Source organism: Elephantulus edwardii, unplaced genomic scaffold (assembly GCF_000299155.1).
Source record: "Elephantulus edwardii isolate Elephantulus edwardi_28Jun2011 unplaced genomic scaffold, EleEdw1.0 scaffold00026, whole genome shotgun sequence".
Taxonomy (NCBI): Eukaryota; Metazoa; Chordata; class Mammalia; order Macroscelidea; family Macroscelididae; genus Elephantulus; species Elephantulus edwardii.
Genome location: NW_006399776.1, coordinates 4,588,217 through 4,611,980, shown reverse-complemented (window position 1 = coordinate 4,611,980; position 23,764 = coordinate 4,588,217). Strand labels below are relative to the sequence as shown.

At 39.3% G+C, this 23,764-nt stretch overlaps 1 protein-coding gene across 2 annotated transcripts in view; it reads right to left on the bottom strand.

Moving 5' to 3' along the window:
• The window catches only part of VPS39 (vacuolar protein sorting 39 homolog (S. cerevisiae)), a 55,304-nt gene that overhangs the window by 24,081 nt on the left and 7,459 nt on the right, over positions 1-23,764 (bottom strand). The window contains exons 2-9 of one of the 2 annotated variants that reach the window (XM_006882981.1): positions 16,449-16,514; positions 11,496-11,528; positions 10,920-10,984; positions 10,382-10,424; positions 9,024-9,118; positions 8,103-8,201; positions 7,306-7,398; positions 4,708-4,891 (exon numbers count right to left, since the gene is read on the bottom strand). In XM_006882981.1, the coding sequence (XP_006883043.1) occupies positions 4,708-4,891; positions 7,306-7,398; positions 8,103-8,201; positions 9,024-9,118; positions 10,382-10,424; positions 10,920-10,984; positions 11,496-11,528; positions 16,449-16,514 (678 nt within the window). The remainder of the gene's footprint in view (positions 1-4,707; positions 4,892-7,305; positions 7,399-8,102; positions 8,202-9,023; positions 9,119-10,381; positions 10,425-10,919; positions 10,985-11,495; positions 11,529-16,448; positions 16,515-23,764) is intronic. The other variant, XM_006882982.1, reaches the window with a different exon arrangement.

Sequence of the window (23,764 nt, the reverse complement as noted above, 5' to 3'; positions counted from 1 at the left end):
TATGAGGTGGATTGATTCAGTGACTGGGATAATTGGGATGGGAGTGTCAGAGACAGTGCGATTGGCACAGGACAGAGCAGCGTTTAGGGCTGTTGTACATAGGGTCGCTATGAGTCGCAAGCGACTCGACGGCACATAACAACAAACAACATATCCAACATATAATGTCAGAAGCGACGTGTAGCTGACCCTCCAGCAGGTTTTTCAGAGATCGCATGGGATTACCCATCTTTCTTCTGTAGAGAGGCTGATGGATAAAGAATTGCTCAAAATAAAAACTAGAGGGCAAAATCATCATATAGATATAAAACCAGGTTCACAAAAATAGTTTTTTAGATTCATTTTCTAGTAATTTTTTCTCAATTATTTTTTTGATAAAAGAGTTTTTTAACATTTGCTATTTATATACTAAAAAACTGTACAAGAAAGTTCCAATGACAGAGGTGAAATCAAGAGAGGAAACAAAGGCCTAAATAGTATTTCCATGGATTTACATGGATTACAGGGGTTTTACAGTGTTGGTGGAGAGTACTGAGTATCTACCTCATGCACAGCCAAAAGAACAAACAAATCCGTCTCGGAGAAAGTGCAACCAGGGTGCCCCTTAGAGGCAAGAATGGTGACACCTGGTCTCACATACTTTGGGCATGCTGTCGGGAGAGGCCAGTCCTTGAAAAAAACACATCATGCTGGGAAAGGTCAGAACAAGAGAAGACGACCCTCAGTGAAACAGACTGACACAGTGAGTCACCAGTAAGCATGAGGTTACTGGGGGTATGGCAAGGTTAGGGTACGCTTTTGGCTGTTGTTCACTGAGTCAGCGGTTCAGAGGGTCATTATGAATCAGAGTTGTCTGGATGGTACCTAACAACAACAGCAGCACTGTTATGCCATATTTCATACTACAAAAAGTTTAAAAATAAAAAAAGCACAAAACAACTATGCGATATCATCTCACCCCAGTAAGAATAGCAAGATTTAACAAAAGAGGAAGCAACAAATGCTGGCGATGTTGCGGAGAAACTGGAACCCTTATTCACGGTTGGTGGGAGTGTAAAATGGGGCAACCACTGTGAAAGGCGGTATGGCACTTTCTCAAAAAAGTTGCAACTAGAGATAACATTTGACCCAGCAATTCCACTACTGGGAATATACCCTGAAGAGACCATATCTGACATCCAAGCAGGTATTTGCACATTCATGTTTATGGCGGCTTTGTTCACAATAGCAAGAAGTTGGAAACAACCTAAGTGCCCATCAACAAACGAATGGCTAGAGAAGCTGTGGTATATTCACACGATGGAATACTACACTGCACTGAAAAACAAGGAACTCATGCAATATTATTCAAAATGGGTGAGTCTGGAGGCATTATGCTGAGTGAAATATCTCAGTCACAAAAGAACAAATACTGCATAGTGCCACTGTTGTAGAAGGGGACTGACATCAGGGTTGGGGTAAGACTGAGAAAAACTGGATAAATTATGTATACTGTATTGAAACAGATGAGGGAAAGAACAGATTAAAAGCGATATATGATAGGGTATTATGGTTATCACAAGAATCCAGAATGAAGGTTGCATAGTGGAGCATACTCAGCAGGGGCCGGGGGCGGGGGGGGGGGAAGACGGCGCGATTGTATAGCAGTGAAAGAATTTTTCCTTTTTCTTTTCAAAGAGAAGAGCAAACTGGAGGGCTGGAGGAGAGGGATGGGCAAGGAGAAAAGTGCAACAATGAATGGATGGAAATCCAAAATCTCTGTATTCATTAAAATTAAAGTATTTTTTAAAAAGCAAGGAAAAACTTACTACGTACATGAATCATGAATGAAACACAGTGTATATGAATAATTACATGCATACCAATAAAAAAAGTAAAATAAAAGAGCGTGTTGCTTCATATTTACTTTCTTTCTCTTCTTTTCTTTTATGATCTTGCCTCATTTTCAAAAGTTAGTACAACTTTCTTTTGTGTTAACTTGTTTGACAAGAGAGGTGTTCTCTTCTCTTTAGCAGAGTCTGGCTGACATAAAGCAGTCATCCAAGAAAAGAATGACAGGGATAACTCATCTATTCAGCAGCATTATTCTTATTCACTTACTAGCAGGTTATGATACTTCACAAGAAGCTCTAGAGGCCTACTGGTAAGAAGCTGTGCTGCAAATCCAAAGCCACGTCGTTCGAATCCACCAGCGGCTCTGCGGTAGACAGATGGTCAATCTCCTGTGTGATTTACTGCCTCTGAAAACTTGCTGGAGGGTCAGCTGTGAGTCGATTCTGACTCCACATCATATAACAACATGATAGTTCAGTCCCTATAGAATGTAGGAAGAATTCCTAGTGTACCAGACCTTAAGGAGCTCTTAAGTAGAAAGTACAAAAAGCTCAGTACAAGTTAGTCTGATAACGTGAGCACCATGTGGAGAGAGCTGAAAGGGCTTTGGACGCACAAAGGGGGAAGTGACTAATTTTGCCCGAGGAACAGATAAAATTTCATAGAGGAAGCACGACCAAGCAGGGCTTCATCACATGAGCAGGACTTTAGTGGTCAGAGACCCACAGAAAGAGCAGAGCCCCCATGACGGCAGTGTCTGGGGAGCTAAGCTGCCTGGAGCCTGGACAACAGAGTAAAGATGAGTACAGAAAAATAAGGGATAATTAGAATGCACACCATTCTCATGTGTACTCTCCTATGAGAAAAAACCCTTTCTCTCTCAGAATGTTAAAGCCAGAAACTTTTCTGAAAGTTGCTGGGGAACTTATGCAAAACCATCAAAGCACAAAACATGTTTCTGATTCTCCAGTGTAGAAGCTGCAGGTTTTCTCAACAGAAGCTTTTGTACAGAAGAATCAGAAACATGTCTCACACATGTTATGTGCACTTGCATCTACTTTACCAACTATAATCCTTCCTTCTGAAAGGAAGGAAAACAAGATCACTAGACCTTCACAAAGCAGCTCCTGAAGCTATTAGCTTCTCAAACCTGTTAATATAAAATCTAGAGCCTTAAAAGGAGTCCTGGTAGTACACAGCTTAAAGTGGTGAACCAAAAGGTGGGCAGTTTGAGCCTTTCAGTCACACAGTGTGAAAAAGATCTGACCGTCTGCTTCTGCAAAGATGCACAGCCTTGGCAACCTCAAGGAGTAGTTCTATTGTGCCCTGCAGGGTCACTGTGAGGCAGATCTGACTTGGCAGCAATGAGTCTGGATTTGTTGGGTATTTTATATTTTGGTTTTGTTCTAATTTGTGCCTGACAAAACACTATCCTTCTGACATATTCTCTTCGCTTACTCATCAGTAGCCACCACAGAATTCTTACTCTGCAACAGGATGCTTCTGTCGAGACCAGCAACCAGTTAGAAATCTCCAGACCTCTCAGACCTTTTCCTGACCTCTAAGTTGTTAGTCTATTTTAGTCCTCCACAACTCAGACCACCTGCTCCAGCCAAGTCAGTCTCCTTCATGTCCTCTCAGGAAGTAGCATGTCTTCTGCATTTCCAGTCACTCTTCAAGCTGTTCTCTCTGCCTCAAATGAAAGGGCATTTTACTTCACACCAGATCTCAAACTCCTCTGCTGGCCTAGTCTAACCTTACTTTCACAGTGAAACACCTCCTGACTCATTAAACAACGAGCTGCTCTTTCCATGAAGTACTGGAGCTCAGCTCATCCAGTTTAACATCCACTTAAGCAGTATCTTAGTTTGTCTCTTTATCTAAGATGTAACCCTTGTTTCCCTGGCAACAGCCCATAAGGATAGAAAGTGTGTGAGTATTCCCTACTCTACAGTAGTAACTACATTAATAAAATTCATTCTTCTGACTGAAATATGAATGACTGGCTGGGTAGTCATATGCTTCCAAGGCAACACAATGGCACAGATTTGGGAAAACTGTGGCAGGAACAATAAAAGCACCTAATGTCTAGAAAGAGACACTGGTATCTAAGTAAAGTTTCCAACTCTTAAGCCCCACAAAGAGCAGCGATATTAACTACCACATCAAGAACCCTCCACTGCTGAATTACGTGTGTTTCAGGAATGTTATGTGCTGTCAAGTCTGAACTGGTTGATAGCTGACCCTCTAACAGGTTTCCAGAGGCTACAAGTAGCACAGGAGGAGACTGCACATCTTTCTCCCCTTTTTATTAGAATAAATGTAGATTTTCCATTAACTTCTGGATAGTCTATTAAGTCCAGGACACAATAAAATCATTAAAAAGAAAGCATAAGAAAAACATTTTTTAAAGAAGTAGAAATATTAATAAAACATCATTTCGGAAAAGCAGAGATTAGCAGCTGAGGAGGTAGTAACATTCAGTCAACAGTGATGAAACATAAAGAATACTGACAGTGAGAATTGTAACACATGGATAATGCAACTAGTGTCATTCAGCTGTCCATAGAGAAATTGCTAGACGGATACGAACTCTGCTGTGCGTATACTCACCAAGTAATCAAAACCATCATCATTCCCTAAAATGGGTATTTCTGCTTATACTTTTCTCCTTCTGGAGAAAAACTGGGTTTCCCACAAAAAGCCCTAAACCCCATTTTTAAAATCCTACAGCACACATCTAATTATAACAAGAGGAACTGAGAAAGAATGACACAAATTGATCCAATACAACTCAAGTCGGCTAACGCTAATGAATGGGACTCCATCCTACTCTGAGTCAAAGTGGGAACAGCAGCTGCTGGTGGTCCTCACCCATGGCAACTGGTATGTCTGTCCAGTTCAGAGCACACTTCTGGGTGCAGATCCCCTCCTCATTGAGCACCACGGTGAGATCATCCTGCCCCACGGCCACTTTTCCATCTGCGAGGGGTGCAACTAAGGGCTCCAGCTGTTTTCCTGTTGGAAAGAGCTCTTTGATGGATCCCTTTCCATCCACCTACAGAAATACACAAAGTGAGTCACTTAGTAGTCCCTGGTCAGAGGCATAAACGCAGCCTGAGAAAAAGTCCAGACAAAACTCTAACACTAGAAAAGATACCACAATGTAGAATCAGTTCTCTTTTTCTCTAACAAAGAGACAAGCATATAAGCCTGGCAACTGGCATTGCTAAGCGCTGGCAAGGATTCAGAGCAGCTGGATCTCTCATACACTGCTTGTGGGAATACCAAGCAACCCAGCCATATTGTTTGCTGATTTCTTATGTGAAATATAGAGATTTCATAAATACCTAAAAAATACCATTCCTAGGCACGTGTTCAAAAGAAATGAAAACAGATTCATATAAAAGCCTGTATCTGAATGTTTATAGGGGCTTTATTCACAATTGCTAAAGACTGAAACAATTTCGTTCTTCAATGAGTAAATAGTTAAACCACAGTAAATCTATATTAGGAAACTATAATCAGTCATAATAACGAATAACTTATTGACACATACAACAACATGAATGAATTCCAAATACTATATGCCAACGAAAGAAGCCAGATTCAAGAGACTTTTACAATTCTGTTTGCGTGACATTCTGAAAAGGGCAAAAGTTTAAGAGACAAAGGACAGATCTGTGGTTGCCAGAGCTTGAGCGTAATTTGAAATCAGACGCGCTGACTTCTTCAAGAAGGCAAAAAGAGAAAAGTTTCTGGAGTGATTAAACTCTTCTAAATAGGCATTTCTCAAAACTCAGAACTGTATTTTTTAAAATGCATTTTAATATTACATAAATTTTTAAAAAATAAATTTTTAATGATCTGGTCCTAAAACAAAATTTCCTACCCTCTGAAGACTTTAGTTTCAAGAAGGTGATGAGATAGTACCCAAGTCAGTCAGAAAAATAAGCTTATGGCTCAGTTCTCTCAACCTTTGCAGACTTCTTCCAGCATCTATATGTTGACTTGCTATTCAGTTGTATAGCAGAGAGACTCCCTTAGGAGTGTAGAACTCTGATGATGACAAAAACGATCCCAACAGTTTCAGAACAAATATAGTAATTAAATAAATAACAAAAAGCTCACCCAGTTGGACCATGGCAGTTGGGAGGAGAGAGAAAGGTTTCTGAAATTGCCAAATCTGGATTTGGAATAAGTGTGGCACTGAAAAGATTTAGACTAGTCTATGAAATGAATGTTTATTAATCTTTTCTATGTATGCACATGGAAGGAGAAAAAATACATTGTAGTAAGTAAATTAGCAAGAAAAGCCAAATGTCGTGGAAAGATATTTACCATACAAGAGAAAAAGTAGATTATAGAACAATGTATACAACATAATAGTTTTATAAATAAGATAGATACCCACATACCAAAATGTAAAATAATCATCTCAGAATCAGAAATTATTTACAGTTCCTTTATTTTTCTTACCTATTTTCACTATTTCCATAGTAAACATATATAGCTTTTGAAAGTTAAAAAAATATTAAAATAACTTTTTAAAAGAAATACACTTAAGGAGGCCTGGTGGTACATGGCATAATGTTTCAGTAAACCAGAAAGTCAGCAGTTTGAATCTACTGGTCACTTGGAGAGACAAAGATGGACAGTCTCTCCTGCCCTGAAGCTTAAACCGCCTAAGAAACCCAATGGAAAAAATGTATATGAACTTTGTGGGTAAACCATTATAAAATAAAAAAAGAAAGAAACCCAGTGGAGAATCACTATGAGTCAAAACCAACTTGTCAGTGCAGGTTTGGGTTTTTATATTATACTTAATACTAAATTTCTAATTCCCCAACAATGGAGACTCAGGACACCAGACCATAATAATTCTGTCAAGACTGGCAAAATGCCCAGAGTTACATCTGTCCCAATAATTAAATACACATTCTGGAGAATTCATTACACAGGGTGATTCTGTGAGGTGTGGGAGGTGATTCTGTCTGGCTTAAGTTACATAAGGGAGCTCTGGTGGCCAGTCCACTGGGAGTTGCCCAGCCAACACAAAGGGGCTCCTCTCTCTCAGTTTAAATCCACCAGTGACCCTGAGGGAGAAAGACTGGCAATCTTCTCTCAGGTGATTCAAGTCTTCAAAACCCAGCTAGAGTCAGCTATGTGTCAGTTACCACTTAATGGTAATGAGTGAGTGAGTGAGTTACACAGACATCTTATTTGTGGAAAAAGCTGAGAATATAAAAAAGAACAAAAAATATGAACTTAAATCCTGTTCCACTAAAATCTCTACTGAAGACTGTTATTGTATGCTATCAAGTCGGAACTGACTCAGATCCAGCAGGTTTTCAGAGACAGTAAATTGCATGGGAGAAGATTGCCCATTTCACAAATAATCACTTGACAAATCACATTTAAATCATCTTCCACAAGATAAACAGATGATATCTGAAAACAATAAAATTTTACCCTTATTAGGTAGTAGTCTCTCTTGAAGCCCACACAGATAGAATTTTCACACCATGCCATGGACTTGGGCACATCAGATACACTAAAGTCCCCCTGAAGAAAGAGTGTAAGAGCTCAATTAGAAAGCTATTAAATGAAAAAACAAAAACAAAAAACCCCATTATGACCATTCTCTTATTTCATCCCATTCTGTAAAACATCACTTTCATCACAGTATAAGACTAGGAAGTCAAGCATAATGAAAATATACTGCTGTTGCTGTTATGTACTGTTTGGTCAGAACTGACTCACAGCTGACACTCCAGTGAGTTTCAGAGGCAGTAAGTTACATGAGAGGACAATGTCCGTCTTTCTCCCATGGTGCTGGTGAATTTTAACTATGTGCTCTTAGGATGGCAGTGCAATTTCTTACCACTAAGCCATGAGAACTTCCTAATGAAGACACATGTTACCCATAAATTGGTCAAGTTATATTTGAAAAAAGTAGAAGTTCACTTTGAAGCAAGCCAATCTATGTGCAAATTGCAGAACTATATTTCCCTTGCTTCTGAAAGACCAGAGGATTTAGCTATCTTCTGGGCATGAGCAAGTTCTCAATTTCTTTCCAGTGTATTCACCTGTATAAACACCACACACTGAACAACCATACCACTGGAGCTCCAAGAATTATCATTTGAGGGAGAACTAGACTGGGATAAGGAACTTCCTTAGCTTTGAACAGAAGTCCTTCAAGTTACAGGTTAATGAAAGCAGCAGTTCCCACCCCAACTCATGAATCAGGTAACAGATGACTTTACCTGCAATTCATGAAATTCTCTGTCCTTCCAGAAATACAGCTGCAGCTTCTTTTTCACTGCTACACACATCCGCAGCACCTCCTCCCCAGTCTCTGTGTGCTGAAAGATACCCAGAGCAAATGAAGACTGAGATACAATGACCAGCGACCCTACAAATGAAGTAGCTCCAACCAGAAAGTCCTCTGCAATACAAAGTTACACTGTCAGAAATGTTGAGCAGAACCTATCATTAAGCTGTACTCAAAATCAGCTGACTGAAGGGCACTTTCTCCAAAGATGCCAGCACCAGTAGATGCCAGGAAATTCACAATTCAGATAGGAAAATCTCAGGGCAGCCCTTCACCCAAAAAAATGTTGCTTCATTTTGCTCCCTTAAGGGTTTTCTTTTCTCACAGCTGTCAATACAAGTTGTGTCAGAGATCTGCATGCGTTGGCAAAAGCAAGCTCGCTTTCACTCTCTTAAAAAAGTAGAAGAAAAGAAAAAGCTTAGGTTTAAAGCAAAGCATTGTCAACACAGGTCATAAATGCTCAAAAGTCATTAGAGTTGAGAAGAGTGAGAAAGATTTTAAAAAAGGGTGACAAATTGCCAAAAAAAGGAGAGATACCTTTTTGGAATTAAGAAAACTCCTTAAAGACAAAGACCAGATGTTTAGAACAAGTCTATTTAAGCCCCTATAATTAGTGTTTATATTGTTACTGTCTTGATTTTGAGCTCATGGTTTATCTATAGGAAGGATCCTGATACTAGAGTTATCTCCTCCCATACCGATGTGTAGTGTTCAATCTAAAATTAAACACTCTGTATGGAGTCTCTGCTGGGTTTGGATTATCAATGTCATTATCTGCCTAATGGTGGGAATGAAGTGAGGCAGACTGTGCTGATTAAAGAGCAAAGCCAAATTTCATCGTGTCTCTCCTTACCTGGAGGTCACAGGTGAACAGTGATGCTCCCTTTGCCTTGGACACTGTAGTGATTTGTTGAAATGTCAATAAGTCATGGACATAAATGTTATTTTCTGTTTGGAAGAAGGTAAAACATCACTATAAGTTATCACAACTCTCCAGTACAGCCACTTCTAAAGCACGTGTGCGCACACGCACACACACACACACAAAATGAGTAATACCTGCAACAGCTAGAAAAACCAAATAGCAAAATGGTTTATAGATATACCTTCAGTGTCATTAACAATAATTCATTCTGATCTATTACTGATATAAAACACTTAAAAGGTCACTCAATCTCCTAACTTGAGTAAATTTAAAAATTTAAATTTCTTTAAAAATTTGGGACAGCTTTAGTAAAAGCCATCTTTCACTTTCAAATCAATCTTAAACTTTATTCTTAAATTTGAAAAACTGTGATATTATATTGGTACAAGAAATGGCTTACACCAAAAAAATAAATGGTTTTCAAAAATATTTACTTTAGGAGGTCCTAGTAAAAAAAAGGAAACTCTAAGGACTTTGTACACACCCATAGTAGCATTTCTTTTACAAAAGCAACATAATTTCACTTAGTCTTTGTCTAGTTTTAGTTATGAATATTTAGTTCCCTTAAATGCCTACCTCTGGACCTACAAACTGAGTTTAAAAAGATTCTACCATAGGGGCCATAGATTCAAGAGCTGAGTGTGTGAGTTCCTAGTCTGCTGCTTGGCTTGGAACTACTGGCTTTTCAAACAAGGCCCTTACCACCCTGGCACTGTCCTGCCCTCTCATCTGGTAATCTCAATAGCCTCCATCACTTAACCTAAATCCAGTCACAGAGGGCTGCCCGGCATGACTACCACATGCCTGGGCTTTGACTCAAGCTGTTCTCTGTCTGCGGTGTTCTACCTACCTCTTTCTTCCTGTGGAAATCCTAATCATTCACTAAACAATATAGTTCCTCTCATAACTCACGATAATTTTTACGTATTTCCACTGAATTTATCTACTGTATCATGATTACTTTTGCCATTTCTGTAATAATCAGAATATAAGCTTCAAAGAAGATACCACATCTCATTTAACTTGTATCCCCAATTCTCAAAAGATATGTGATAGCTTATTAACCAAATAAGTGAGTGAGTGAATGAAAGAAATGAAATACACTGGACAGTAGTGTCCAAGGAGGATATAATTGTCTTTATTACCAGTGCCCTTGGCTGTATCTGGTTTGTAACATATTAGGGCATTGTTGAGTAACCACTGTCAAATTAACTATGAAAGCGTTCATTAGGCCATAGCTCATATTGCTGTGATACACAAAATACAAATGCATTATCTTTTCTTACCTAACAAGCTGACCAGAATCTTAAATTGGGAAACCACATGGATCTGAAAAATAGCAAATGGTTATTCTCAATTGAATGTTTCTAATAAGTCTCAGCAAATATTCATTTGACGAGAATAATGAAAGTGCACAAGCCAACCACAAAGGCCTGACTTAGTTTTGTTTTGTTTTAATTATTATTTTTTTGTGCATGTACCGTCAAATGAGATCTGACTTGTACAGGAGGAAATTGTCCCTCCTTCTCTGCCAGAGAGAGCATCTGGTGGATATGAACTGTGTACCTTTGGGATTGCAGTACAGCTTCTTCCCATTAGGCCACCAGAGTTCCCCTCAGGCCTGACTTAGTTTTTACATGTAATCCTAATTTCTGCTTGCCAGATGGGCTCTCAGGCTTACGATGTAACGACTAAGATCCCAGATCACAAATGACAGGATGGAAAGCAGAGGATTCAGCTAATAAACAGCATTACCAAAGTTTTCAATCTGACAGGATCTCCTGAGAGTCAAATAACTCTACAGCAATCAGCATCACTGCTTACCTGCTGAATCTTTTTGGAGAAATTCTTATTGGATTTCTCCAGTGTCACTTCAAACCGGTTACAGCCTATGGGAAAGAAAGAAACATTCAAGGTTTCAAATACACACACTACAAAAAATTTAAAACAAAAAAAAAATGCTATTCTACATTACACTTCTGCATGAATCTTAAAAACAATTGCAAAAATACCAGAAGTCAGAGACCTAGAATAGCCAGCTTTCGTTACTAAGCCCTGTACATGTTTTAACCTCAATTTTAAAAGAGTTTCATGCACCTTCACTTGGTATCAGCAAAAAGAACCACACCACAGAAGTTTACAGAAGCTGCAAGGTAACTGTGAGTTTAAAGATCTTATCTTTTTTTAAAAAGTAATAAAAGTACCTTGGCAAAGTATCCCACCAAAAAGAATATAAAATGTTAACAGTCATAGGTAAGAAAGCTGAAGCAATGAAACCCAGCCCAAAGCATCCTAAAAGGGAGATCAGCTAAATCCCAACAGCTGCTCTATATAGCTGGGACAAAGCAAACACTCAATGCTAGCCCCAGAGCTAAAGCGCTTTAACACATCTACACTTACTGCCACCTTCAGGTGATGCTACATCTGCTGGCACTGTTGCAAAAAAGGTAAAAAGTTAAATTTCAGCAAAACATGTGAACCCATTCCTGATGGGGATGACCAAAATACTCAGTCTCAAAAGATGTTCCAGAATGATCACTAACTGCATAGTAAGTGCCAGCTTCTGGGTTAGTGTATACACACACACACACACACCCTATATATGCAGTAGTTCTCAAAATTAGGCTAAGTAGTAGGTATTATTATTCCAGTTTCATACTTTTTTTGAAAGGATGGGCTTCCTATGTTCATTTTTCAGAAAATAGGTGCCAAATAGCCAAAAACTCTTTTGTCACTCATTCTTTCAATGTAAAACGATGTTCCATGAAAAAAAGTTGCAAGCTCAGTTTATAAGTCATTTGAGTGTTTCCCTCCAAGGTAATCATTGTACTTCGACCTCAGTACTCAGCAGAAGTGTCTTCTGTGCTATTGTTTATAGGTGCTGTCTAACAGCCTACAACTCATAGCGACCTTATGAAAAACAGATCTGAGCCAAGCCCTATCCTGAACATCCTGACAATCTCTGACATGCTCCCATCCACGGTAATCCATTTTATTGAGGGTCTTTCTCTCTTTCCCTGACCCTCCACCTTTCCTTGCATGGTATCTCTCTCCAAGGACTGAGTCCTCCTGAAAATATGCCCAGAGTAAGTGAGATGAAGTTTCACCACCCTTGCCTCTCAGGAGTATTCTCAATGCACTTCCTTTAAGATATATTTGTTTGTTCTTTTGACAGTCCATGGGATATTCAATAGTGCTTTCTGTGCACTTCCCATCAATGTAAATGGCTCAGATCAGAAGCCAACTTTCCATGACAATTTACAGCATCTTTTCCTTAGAAAGACAATGTAGTCATATCTTTACCTAAAAATAAAACAAAACAACCACAAACACTCAAACTCACTGCTGTTGAATCAGAACTGACCCATAACTAATGCTCCAGTAGGTTTTCAGAGGCTGCAAATCACACAGGAGGAGACTGCCTATCATTTTCCCGTGCAGCAGCTTGTAGATTCAAATCATGTGCCTTCGGGATGCCAATGCCTTTACCCACTAGGCCATCAAAACATATTTATCTATCTCCAGTTTAAAAATTGAATTAGTTCTAAAACTAATCATGAATCATGGAGGCCCAGGCCCATTTTTAGTCCCTGTGAGGCCAGGGCTGGTCCAGATTAGAAATGTTCTCTAAATGTACACGAAAATGAAAAGCTTCTCAAAGTGGTATGTCACATCACAAGCTAGAGTAGATACATGTAATTATTTATTCTTCACCTTAGAAAATAAAGTAGGTAAATGTAACTATTCTTCACATCAAAAACCAAGACAGGTAAATGTAGCTACTGTCTAAGCTAAGTTAGTCCTGTTTTTTTAAATTAGCTAAGGGGAACGAAAAGCCTGGAGCATTTAATCAGCCTGTCAAAACTGAACACAGGTCAAGAAACAGCCACCACGAGTGTTCCAAGCAGATTAGCACTTACATTACCAACATATGTTGAAAGCCTCCTTTTAATTCCATACCTCTCATATACTAAAGAAACCAGAACTGCCACCCAAGCAGATATATGCATACCCATGTTTATTGCTGCTTTGTTTACAATCACAAACAGTTGGTAACAGCCCAAGTGCACATCAACAAATGAACTGATAGAAAAGCTGTGGTATATTCACACAATGGAATATTATGCAGCACTTAAAAAAGGAACTAATGAAATATTATACAAAATGGGTGACCCTGAAGGACATTATACTGAGTGAAATATCGCAGTCACAAAAAGACAAATATTGCTTAATGCCACTGTTATAGAACAGGACTGATATGGGAGTTAGGCAGAAACTAAGAAAAGAGGGGATAAACAATGTGCACGTCATTGAAAGAGATGAGGGAGAGAACTGTTTAAAAAGAATATATGATTAGGTATTACTGGCATGACAAGAGTCCAGAATAAGAGTTGCATAGTAAAGCAGTCTGAGGTGGGAGAAATGGGAGACTGTTTAACAATGAAAGAACTTTCTTTTCAAAGAAAAATGGAAAACAAAACAAAACTCCAACTTAGTCATTTTACTTATGTGGATAGCACAACAACAAAAAACCACCCCAGATTCTCTATTAGGAGTAAATAAGGTAAAGAATATTATAGTCTTTTATCTCCCTGTACTACACAGTATCTGAGTCCATAGTTGTTGTTGCTGTTATTGTTATGTGCCATCAAGTGGCTTGCGACTCATAGCAACCCTATCCTGAGCCAATCTTACTGTCTCTGACACACCTATCCTCATTTCCCCAGTCAGTGAGTCAATCCATCTCATTGAGGGTCTTCTCTTGCACTGTCCCTCCATCCTTCCAAGCATGATGTCACTCTCTGAGAAGAGGACCCTCCTTGCAACATGTCCAAAGTATGTCAGACAAAGCTTCAGAATCCTTGCCTCCAAAGAGCAACCTGATTTCACCCTCTAGGATGAACCTGCGTGTTCTCCTGGAATTTCAAGGTTCTTTTCCAGAACCACAGCTCAAAGGCATCAGTTCTCTTTCTATCATCCCTAGTCACTGTCCAGCTTTCTGATGCATAGCAAGTAATTATGAAGACTGTGGCCTGGATCAGGTGCACCTTAGTCTCCAGTGTGACATCGTTGCTTTTCAATACTCTGGAGAGGTCCCTGACAGCTGACTTTCCCAATATAATTCACCTTTTGATTCCCTTGCTGGTGGTACCAAGAGTGTTGATGGTGGAGCCAAGCAAACTAAAGCTGTTAAACAATCTCAATCTCTTCATTACCTATCCTAATGCTAGAACTGAATCTTTAGCAGATAGTAAAAAACATCTGCTGAATGCCAAACAAAATGCAAAACAAGCTTAATTTTATTTTTTTTATTATTAAATTTTATTAGTTTTAATGAACATTTACAGAGATTTTGTGTTTTCATTCATTCATTGTTGCACTGTTTTCTCCACCCTCATCCCAAGTTTGTTCTTCTTCCCCCCCCACCCCAATGTCTGTTTTAATTGTCCAATTGCCACAGTGCTTGTCAAAGCCAGTTCTGATTAATCTCCTTTGTCAGTGTGTCCCTTGCCATTCCCTATCACTCCTCCCTGAGAGAGACTTCACCCTAATTAATAAGGAAAAGGGGATGGCGTATTCTCTTAGCTACTTCCTAAAACAAGCTTAATTTTAAAATTATAAACTAGGAAGATGTCACTCCACTCAATGCCATCACATCAGAGTCCACTCAAAACTGACTCTCCAGTGGGTTTCCTGGGCTGTAAGTCACACGGGAGGAGACTGCCCATCTTTCTCCTGAGGAGCTAACTGTTGGATCCAAACCAACAGGCAGAAGAGGCCTTCAGGTTAACTCCTATGGACTTGGACTCTGAGAGGTAAAAAGTTAAAGCTGAGGTTGACAAGCTACTGCCTGAACACTGGCCAAATCCTGCCCTCTGCTTGTTTTTATAAAACAAAAGTTTTACTGGAATATACTCACATCCATGAATTTATAAATTGCCCACTGGAGATTTCATGCTACAAGGGTAGGAATGAATATTTGCACATAGATTCTAGTATGCTCAAAGCAAAAATACTTATCATTCATTCCTTTTTCGAATAAAAGTATGCTGATTTCTGATTTAAAAGAAAAATATTAAACCTAGAAATATAATAAAATAAACCACCTGCTTTTTTGTTCTCTTCACCTCTCTACCTCATCACTAGAATGTGAATAATGTATCTACTATTTAAGAAGTTCTGGTGGCCAAGTGGTAGGAAGCTGCGCTGAATTCCTGAAGGCATGCGGGTCAAATTCACCAGTTGCTTCATGGAAGAAAGATGGGAAATCTCTTCCCATGTGATTACCTACTTCTGAAAATCCACCAGAAGGTTAGCTATGGGACAGTTCTGACTTGAGGGTACACAAAAACAGTAACTGCACCACTGATGCTCTTTTTTCCAAACATTATCCTATTCCTAACCTTTTCTGGCTTTAGCAGACAGCTAAAGATTTTGGGTCTCCACAGCCTAATATCAATTTTCCATAAAAAGACTACAGAGAAATTTAATCCCAATACAGGATACACTTTAATCCCAATAGAAGATACACTTTAACAGAACAAATTTACAATCCTTTTTTATATATTGCTCTTGTTATGTGCCATCAAGTTGGAACCAACCCACAGCTGACCATATAGCGGGTTTTCAGAGGCAGTTAATCACAGGAGAGGAGATTATCCATCCTTCTCCTGTAGAGCACCTGGTGGATCCAAATCATGTGCCTTTGGGAATGCAATGCAGCTTCTTACACCACAAGGCCACTAGAGCATCCTTTTTTAAAAAATACTACACTATTATTACTAACAAAGTTACATCTGATTTAAGTAAGCTCTGGTAGCCTAATGGAAAGGAGCTGCACTGCCAACACAAAGGCAGGTGGTTTGAATCCACCAGCTGTCAAGGGGTAAAGATGGGCAATCTACTCCTATGCGATTAACAGATTCTGAAAACCCACTGGAAGGTCAGCTATAAGTTGGTTCTGATTCAATGGCACACAACAAGCATTTCCTGAAGTCTTCTCAATAGTATGACTGCATGTGAACCCAAGAACTTTGTGAGACAGAGAAGTTAGCTTATAGAAAACTGACCTCAGAGTCACATGGTCAGGAAGAAGGAAAGCTGAGATTTAAACTGACATCCTCTCACTCTTAGTCTACTCTTCATAAGCTAGTAAGAGTTTTTCAGTCAAAAGGTTCTTTTTGCTATCACCACACCACTTAGTTAGGAATTATAGTACCCCCAGTAATGTTTCTTCAAAATTGGTAGTTAGTCTCTAAGAAGTGGTAAAAAGAGGAGCCGGCAAACCCACTTCAGAAATACAGACAGGGAAATGCAGCTTTTGGGGGGAAATAAACAAACCTCATCACTTACCAACATCCTTCCGAATCCTATAGAGAAGAAGATGACCCTGTTTGGTCCCAACAAGAAGCCATTCCTCTGAAAAAAGGAAAAAGTGGTGAGAAAGGTCAATCAGCTTAAGTAAAGCAATATGTTTTTAGCTGAGATTTATACTCAGAAATCAAAGGATCAAGAAAAGTAGGTAGCACACTGAAAAAGGAAATGTTCAAGAAACATTTGAGAATCAGAAAAAAAATATATACAGTGAACAATGACTAGGTTAGACATGTCAAAGGTTAAAAAAAAGTCCTAGCTTCTTTTTTATGATATCTGGTGGTATAACTGGCAGGATGGCTGGCGTCTCTATGGCAACTTGTCTTGGTGGCAGTCAGGCAAGGCAAGTTTCTGGGGTCCTTTTCCTTGTGTTATTGTTCTTTTTGCCCTTCAAAAGTGGGCGGGCAGCCCTGATCCTTAGAGCAAGGGTAAGTAAGGGAAGAGCCTGCTGAACCTGTCTTTGTTTTTGGTGAAACATTCTTCTAGATCTTACAGCCCCTGGTCTGTCCATTTGCTATACAGAGGTAACTCGTGGTTGCTGTGAAGCTGAACATTGTGACACTGTTGTGTCAAATGCAAGAATGGTTACCCATGGTGGACAGTGTTAAGTGGAGCTCCCCGATTAAAACAAGCTTGGAAGCAGGAGTGGCATCCACTTCCGAAATAGCTTGCCTCTGGAAACCCCATGAACCTGGAGAAAGTCACCTACAACGTCAAGGCACTTAACAACAACAACAATCTGTAGGGAGTTGTACTGCTAATACAATGGCACTTCTAAGCACTCTGATGGAGAAAGATGGGCAGTCACCTCCCATGCAATTTACAGCCTCTGAAAACCCACTGGAGGGCCAGTTATGAGTCAACTCCAACAAGAAAACAATGAGGTTTTTCTTCTTTTTCTTTGTTGTTGTTCTATCAAGATATTTATTTTGTTGTTTGGCAAAGGCTAAAAATAGTATGATGAATATTTGTGAAATCATTAAATGAATTTTGTTGTTGCTAACTGAAGCGGTCCTATGTGTGTTGTGTAGAACGACTCCATAGAGTTTCAAGTCTGTGAGCTTTCACAAGTGGTAAGAATCGTTGTTTTCTTGACATTGAGATGCAATCCATACAAAATGAATAGACAGTATAAAGTTAGGGACAAAATCTCTGAAACAACAGCCAAGAGGCATGCTTTGAAGTTTTAATGAATTTAAGGAAAATAAGAGGTACTCTAACATATTAAACTTATACAATTATCTATCTCAAAACATGGCATACAACATCCTCATCCCTCTGCTTCCACTCTTCCCCACCCCCACCCCCACCCCTGCACCGATCCTCACAGTCATTCTACAATAGTGGTTTTATACAGTATTTGTCCTTCTGGCACGGGGTTTGTTCACTCAGCATAATGGCTCTCCAGTCTCTCCACAGTTAGATAATAATTTACAAAATCCTTGCTCCTATGTGCTGCATAGTATTCCACTGTGTGAATATAACATAGTTTCTCTATCCATTTGTTTGTGGTTGGACTTCTGGGCTGTTTCCATGTTCTTGTGATGGTGAATAACACTGCTATGAAAAAAACCCCAAACCATACATGGCATACAAATAAACAACAGTCTTGTGCTATCTTCACAACCACTGCAATATTTGAGCCTACTGTCATAGCCACTGTGTTGCTCCAGCTCATTTAGCACGTCCCTCTTTACCAAGTATAGAGTCTTTTTTCCAGTGCCTGCTTCTTCCTGAAGATATGTCCAAGGTAAACAAAATGAAGTGTTACCACTGTCACTTCTAAGGAGAGTTCTGGTTATAAATTCTCCAAGATGGATTGTCTGTTCTTCTGGCAGCCTAAGATACATTCAGTATCCTTTGTCAACAACAAAAACGCAAGTGTGGCAACTCTTGTTTGTTCTTTTTTAACTGTCCAGGCTTTGCATATATGAGGTGCAACTTAACTGCCAAGTGCTAGCTTTGCTTTTTAAGATTTCAATAAAGTCATTTGTAACAGATTTTCGTAATGTAACACACCATGTGATTTTCAGATTGCTGCTTTCACGGACATTGTTAGTCTGAGTTGATGAAATCCTCATCATTTCAGACTTTTCACTATTTTTAGCCCAGTTGTGGGGATATGAGTTACTGTATGATTCAGATATATACCCAAGAGAAAGAAATTATGTTATGTGTATTTAAAAAAACCCCTATACACAAATGCTCATAGTCACATTATCCACAATAACGAAAAAAAGTAGAAATAACCCAGGGATCCATCAAGTGATGAATACAGAAACAAAAAGTAGTCTCCACACACGCCAGCTCTACCTGCCACTGAGACGTCCTCAAAAAAAAAAAAAGGGGGGAAAAAAAAGTAGTCTCCAAACAATAGGATATTTATTATATAGCCAACAAAAGGAGTGATGTAGTAACAGTAATAATATGTGCTACAGCATGGCTGAAGCAGAAACATCCTGCTAAATGAAAGAAACCAAGTAAAACTGGCCGCATAGTGTATAATTCTATTTATATGAAATGTCTAGAATAAGAAAATCCACAGGGATAAAAAAGTAGATTTATGGTCTGTAGGGCTTGAGGACTCAGGTATTTTCAATTGCCTCATATGCATGTGAAAGTTGGACAGTAAATAAGGAAGATCAAAGAAGAGCTGAAGTTTTTTAATTTCGGTGTTGGTAAAAAAAGAACGAATACACTATGGACTGTCAAAAGATAAAACAGATCTGTCTTAGAAGAAATACAACCAGAATATCCCTTAGAAGTGAGGCTGGGTGACACTTTACCTCACAGACTTCTTAAGAATATTATCAGGAGTGGGTAGTTGCTAGATAAAGACATCATGATTGTAAAGTTAGCAAAAAAGAAGGAAAAACTTTCAAAATGAACAAAATGAACTGACACAGTAGTGGCTACAACAATGGGCTCAAACAACAATTTTGAGAATGACCCAGACCAGGAAGTGCTCTGTTCTGTTGTACTTAGAGCTGCTACACGCAGGAACAGACAATTGTACCTAAGAAGAAAAGGGGCTTAAGGACATCAGGGAGATGGATTGTTAGTAGGGTAGGGTTTGTATTTGGTGTGATGAAAATGCTCTACAATTGTTCATAGTGATAGTTGCTCAACTAAAATGTAATTGTCTATTTTAGATAATTCTCTGTATGGATTGAACAGAAATTATTAGGTGCTGTTGAGTATGACTCATAGTGACCCTATGAACAACAGATCTGAATCCTGTCCTATCCTGTGCCATCCTCATCACCTCTTGACATACTTGAGCCTGTGTTACAGTCGCTGTGTTAATCCATCATTGAGCATCTTCCTCTCTTTTGCTGATGTCCCTTTTCTTTTTTTTTAAATTTTATTATTTTGTGTGTGTGTACCGTCAAATCAGATCTGACTGGTACAGGAGGAGATTGTCCGTCCTTCTCCAGCAGAGATTCTGGTGGATTTGAACTGCGCACCTCTGGGATTGCAGTGCAGCTTTTTGCCATTAGGCCACCAGAGCTCCCTAACTGATGTCCCTTTCCAAGGAACCACTTCTCTCAGCAACAAGCCCAAAGTATGTGAAATAAGGCTTTGTCATTCTTGCCTCCAAAGAGCATTCTGGCTGCATTTTCACTAAGACATACATGTCTGTTTTTTCTTTTGGCTGTACATGGAATATTCAGTACTCTTCTCAAGACCACAGTAGATGAATAAAGACTATGCCCTGAATCAGGTACACCTTTGTCTTTAAACTGACATCATTGCTCCTCAGTAACCTGGAAGTTCCTGACAGCTGATTTACCCAACATAATACACAGCCTGATCTCCTGACTGCTGGTACCAAGGGTGTTGTGGATCCAAGTAAGACAATCTCAATTTTTTTCTCCACTGTTCATGAGCAAAGATATCAGTCTGAAAACTAAGGTGTGCCTAATTCAAGCCATAGTCTTTTCAATCATTTGTTATGCATCTGAAAGTTGGACAATTAAGTAAAATGAAATTAAAATTAAAATGAAAAAAGAAGAGTCATTGCCTTTGAGCTTTGAGTTGTGATCTTTGAAAAGAGTGCTGACTATCCCATGGACTGCCAAAAGGATAGACAAGTATGTCTGGAAAAGATGTAGTCAGGGGACTCCTTGGAAGCAAGGATAGTAAAATGTCATCTGACGTACTCTGGGCTTGTTGTTATGAGGGGCCAGTCCTTGGAGAAAAACCATATGCTTGGAAAGGTGGAGGGTCAGTGAAACAGGAGAAGACCCTCAGAAAGGAACTGACACAGGAATTGCAACCATGGGCTCTAGTGTGACAGAGATAATGAGGATGGTGTAAGATAGGGCAGGTTTCAGATCTAATGTTCACAGGATCACTACGAGTTCTACTTGACTCCACTGCACTTCACAGCAACATATTTGGAATAATAACTCACTGGCCTCAAGTCAATTTTGACTCATAGCAACCTTCCAGAGCAGCATAGAAATGCCCTCAAGTTATGGGAAATTATTCTGACAAATATGACTGAAATGACAATATTCAATTTTATTTTTAGGATACTCAGTGATATTTGAGAAATAAAGAAAATGAGGTTTACTTTAAATACATAAAAAAAGTTTATTACCCAAATAAAGATAAATATATAGTCCACGATCATCTCCACTCTTTCCTCTTCACTACCCAGAAAATTCCTGCCATTTCCTGTTTATCTATCTTTTTTTTTACTTTTTTAATTAATTTTAACGAAAGTTTACAGAGACTTTGGATTTCCATTCACTAACTGTTGCACTTTTCAGCTGCTATTTCCTCCCAGATCTGCTAAAGTCTATCAATTTTACTTCCACAAAGTACCAAGCAATGACTCTTCCTTTAGTCTCGCTGATTCCCCATGGCAGCCTCCCGTCTAGTCTCTCGCTACATTCTTCTGCTTCTATGTCAGTTACCCCATAGCACAGTCTTGGAATATATCCAGAGAAAATGAGAACTAAGAAACAAATCATAGCAGCATTATTTATTACCATAAGAACATGGAAAATAGCCCAAATGTCCAACCACAATAAAAAGATTGGGAAACTGTGGTACATTCACATGCAGCACTCAGGAGCAACAATTTTTTAAATTACTACATAACTTGGGAGAAACGAGAGCATTATGGTAAGTGAATGAACTCTGTCTCATAAAGACAAATACTGCTTAAGACCATTACTGTGAAAATAGAAAGATAACTAGTAAAACACAATAGGGATCCAAGAGGGGAAAGAGCGGGAGTAAAGAGGTGCGGATGTGCAGGGGGGATATCACAGGGTCGCACAATTTGGTGGGTGGAGGAAAGGATGAAAGAAATGGAAAGATCCGGCAGAAACCTGAAAAGACTGGATAATAGTGGGCCTAATTCAGTGGAAATTAAGTTAATAAAACACAAGAATGATTGTATGGAACACAATGTGAATGAAGCAAAGTGTGAAACACAATGTATAAGAACTGTTAGGACTTCATACCAGATGGAAGGCCAAGGAGTCAAGAAAAGAACCAGAGCGGAGCTCTGGTGGCCTAGTGGCAAGGAGCTGCAACTACAATCCCAGAGACGCACGGTTCGAATCCACCAGATGCTCTGCCGGGGAAGGAGGGTCAATCTCCTCCTGTACCAGTCAGATCTGATTTGACGGTACACGCACACAAAAATAATAATAAAAAAAAAATTTTAAAAAAAAGAAAAGAACCAGAGAGCAAGAAAGTAAGCTTAAAAGCAGCTTTATTAAGTAAGGGAGCTCCTGGGTGAAGTTCCTTGGTCTAGAAAGGCAAAAAGAGGAAACTGCAATTAGGTGTATTGGGGGGCGGGGGGTGTTTTGAGCAGGCCCTTCAAGGAGGGGAAGGGGGGAGGGACATTCCAAGGGTATAGAGGGACATTCCATTGGGGTTTATGGTTCAGTCAGGTGGGTGAAGATGTTGCATTCTTTTGATTTCTTATTTCTTCTGGCCTAACACGAACTTTGTATGCAAATCAATATAAAATAAAAATTTAAAATAAAATCATTATTTGCCAATGTTGTTGTTGAGTATCATCAAGTCATAACTGACCCTCCAGCAGGTTTTCAGAGGCCGTTAATTGCATGGGAGGAGACTGCTCATTCTTCTCCCTCTGAGTAGCTGGCAGATTTGAACCATGTGTCTTCCAGATTGCAGTGCAATCTTAGCACTTGGCCACCATCAATGGTGTACTGGCCATCAAAAGGGAATCAGACAGCTTGAATTCACAGAAATGTGTCTTAATAACAAATTCATTAAAAATTCTATATATATTAATGATATTGTTCGATAAATTCCACACTCTGTGGGATCACCTTTCTTTGGAACGGGAACAAATATTGATCTCTTCCAGTCAGTTGGCCAAGTGGTTGTTCTCCAGACTTCTTGGCACAACTTGGTGAGCACATCTAGGGCAGCATCTGTTAGTTGAAATATGTCAATTGGTATACCATCTATTCCTGGGGCTTTATTCTTAGCCAATTCTTTCATAGCAGTCTGAACTTCTTCCTTCATCATCATATGCTCATATGTTGTTTCGTTAAATTCTTCTGTGTCTTCCAATTCCTTTTGGTATAATGTCTCTGTAAACTCTTTTCATCTTCTTCCCCCCCCCCCATCTTCTTTTAATACTTGCCGGATCACTTAATATTCTGCCCAAAGCATCCTTAAGTATTGCACTCGAGGCTTGAATTTCTTCTTCAGTTCCTTGAGCTTAAGAAATGCTGACCAAGTTCAGCCCCTTTGATTTTCTGGCTCCAGCTCTTTGCACATTTCCTTATAATACTTTACTTTGTCTTGTTGCGCAGCCTTTTGAAATCTCCTGTTCAGCTCCTTAATGTCTTGATTTCCTCTTTCTGCTTTGGCTTCTCGGGGCTCCAGTGCAATATTCAGAGTCTCTTCTGGCATGCAAGCAAGATTCTGCTGAAGATTATCCAAGAACGAATGGAACAGCACATCAACAGAGAATTACCAGAAGTGAAGGCTGGGTTTAGATGGAGTTGTGGTACTAGGGATACTGTGGCTAATGTTAGATGGATCTTTACTGAAAACAAGGAGTACCAGAAGAATGTCTATCTTTGTTTGATTATACAAAGGCATTTGACTGTGTGGATCATAACAAACTGTGGCTAACTCTGAGAAAAATGGGAATTCTAAAACACTTGATCATGCTAATGTGAAACCTACACTTGGACCAGGGGGCAGTCTTCAGAACAGAACAAGGAAACACTGCATGGTTAAAAATTGGGAAAGGTGTTTGCAAGGGATGTATCCTATCTCCATACCTT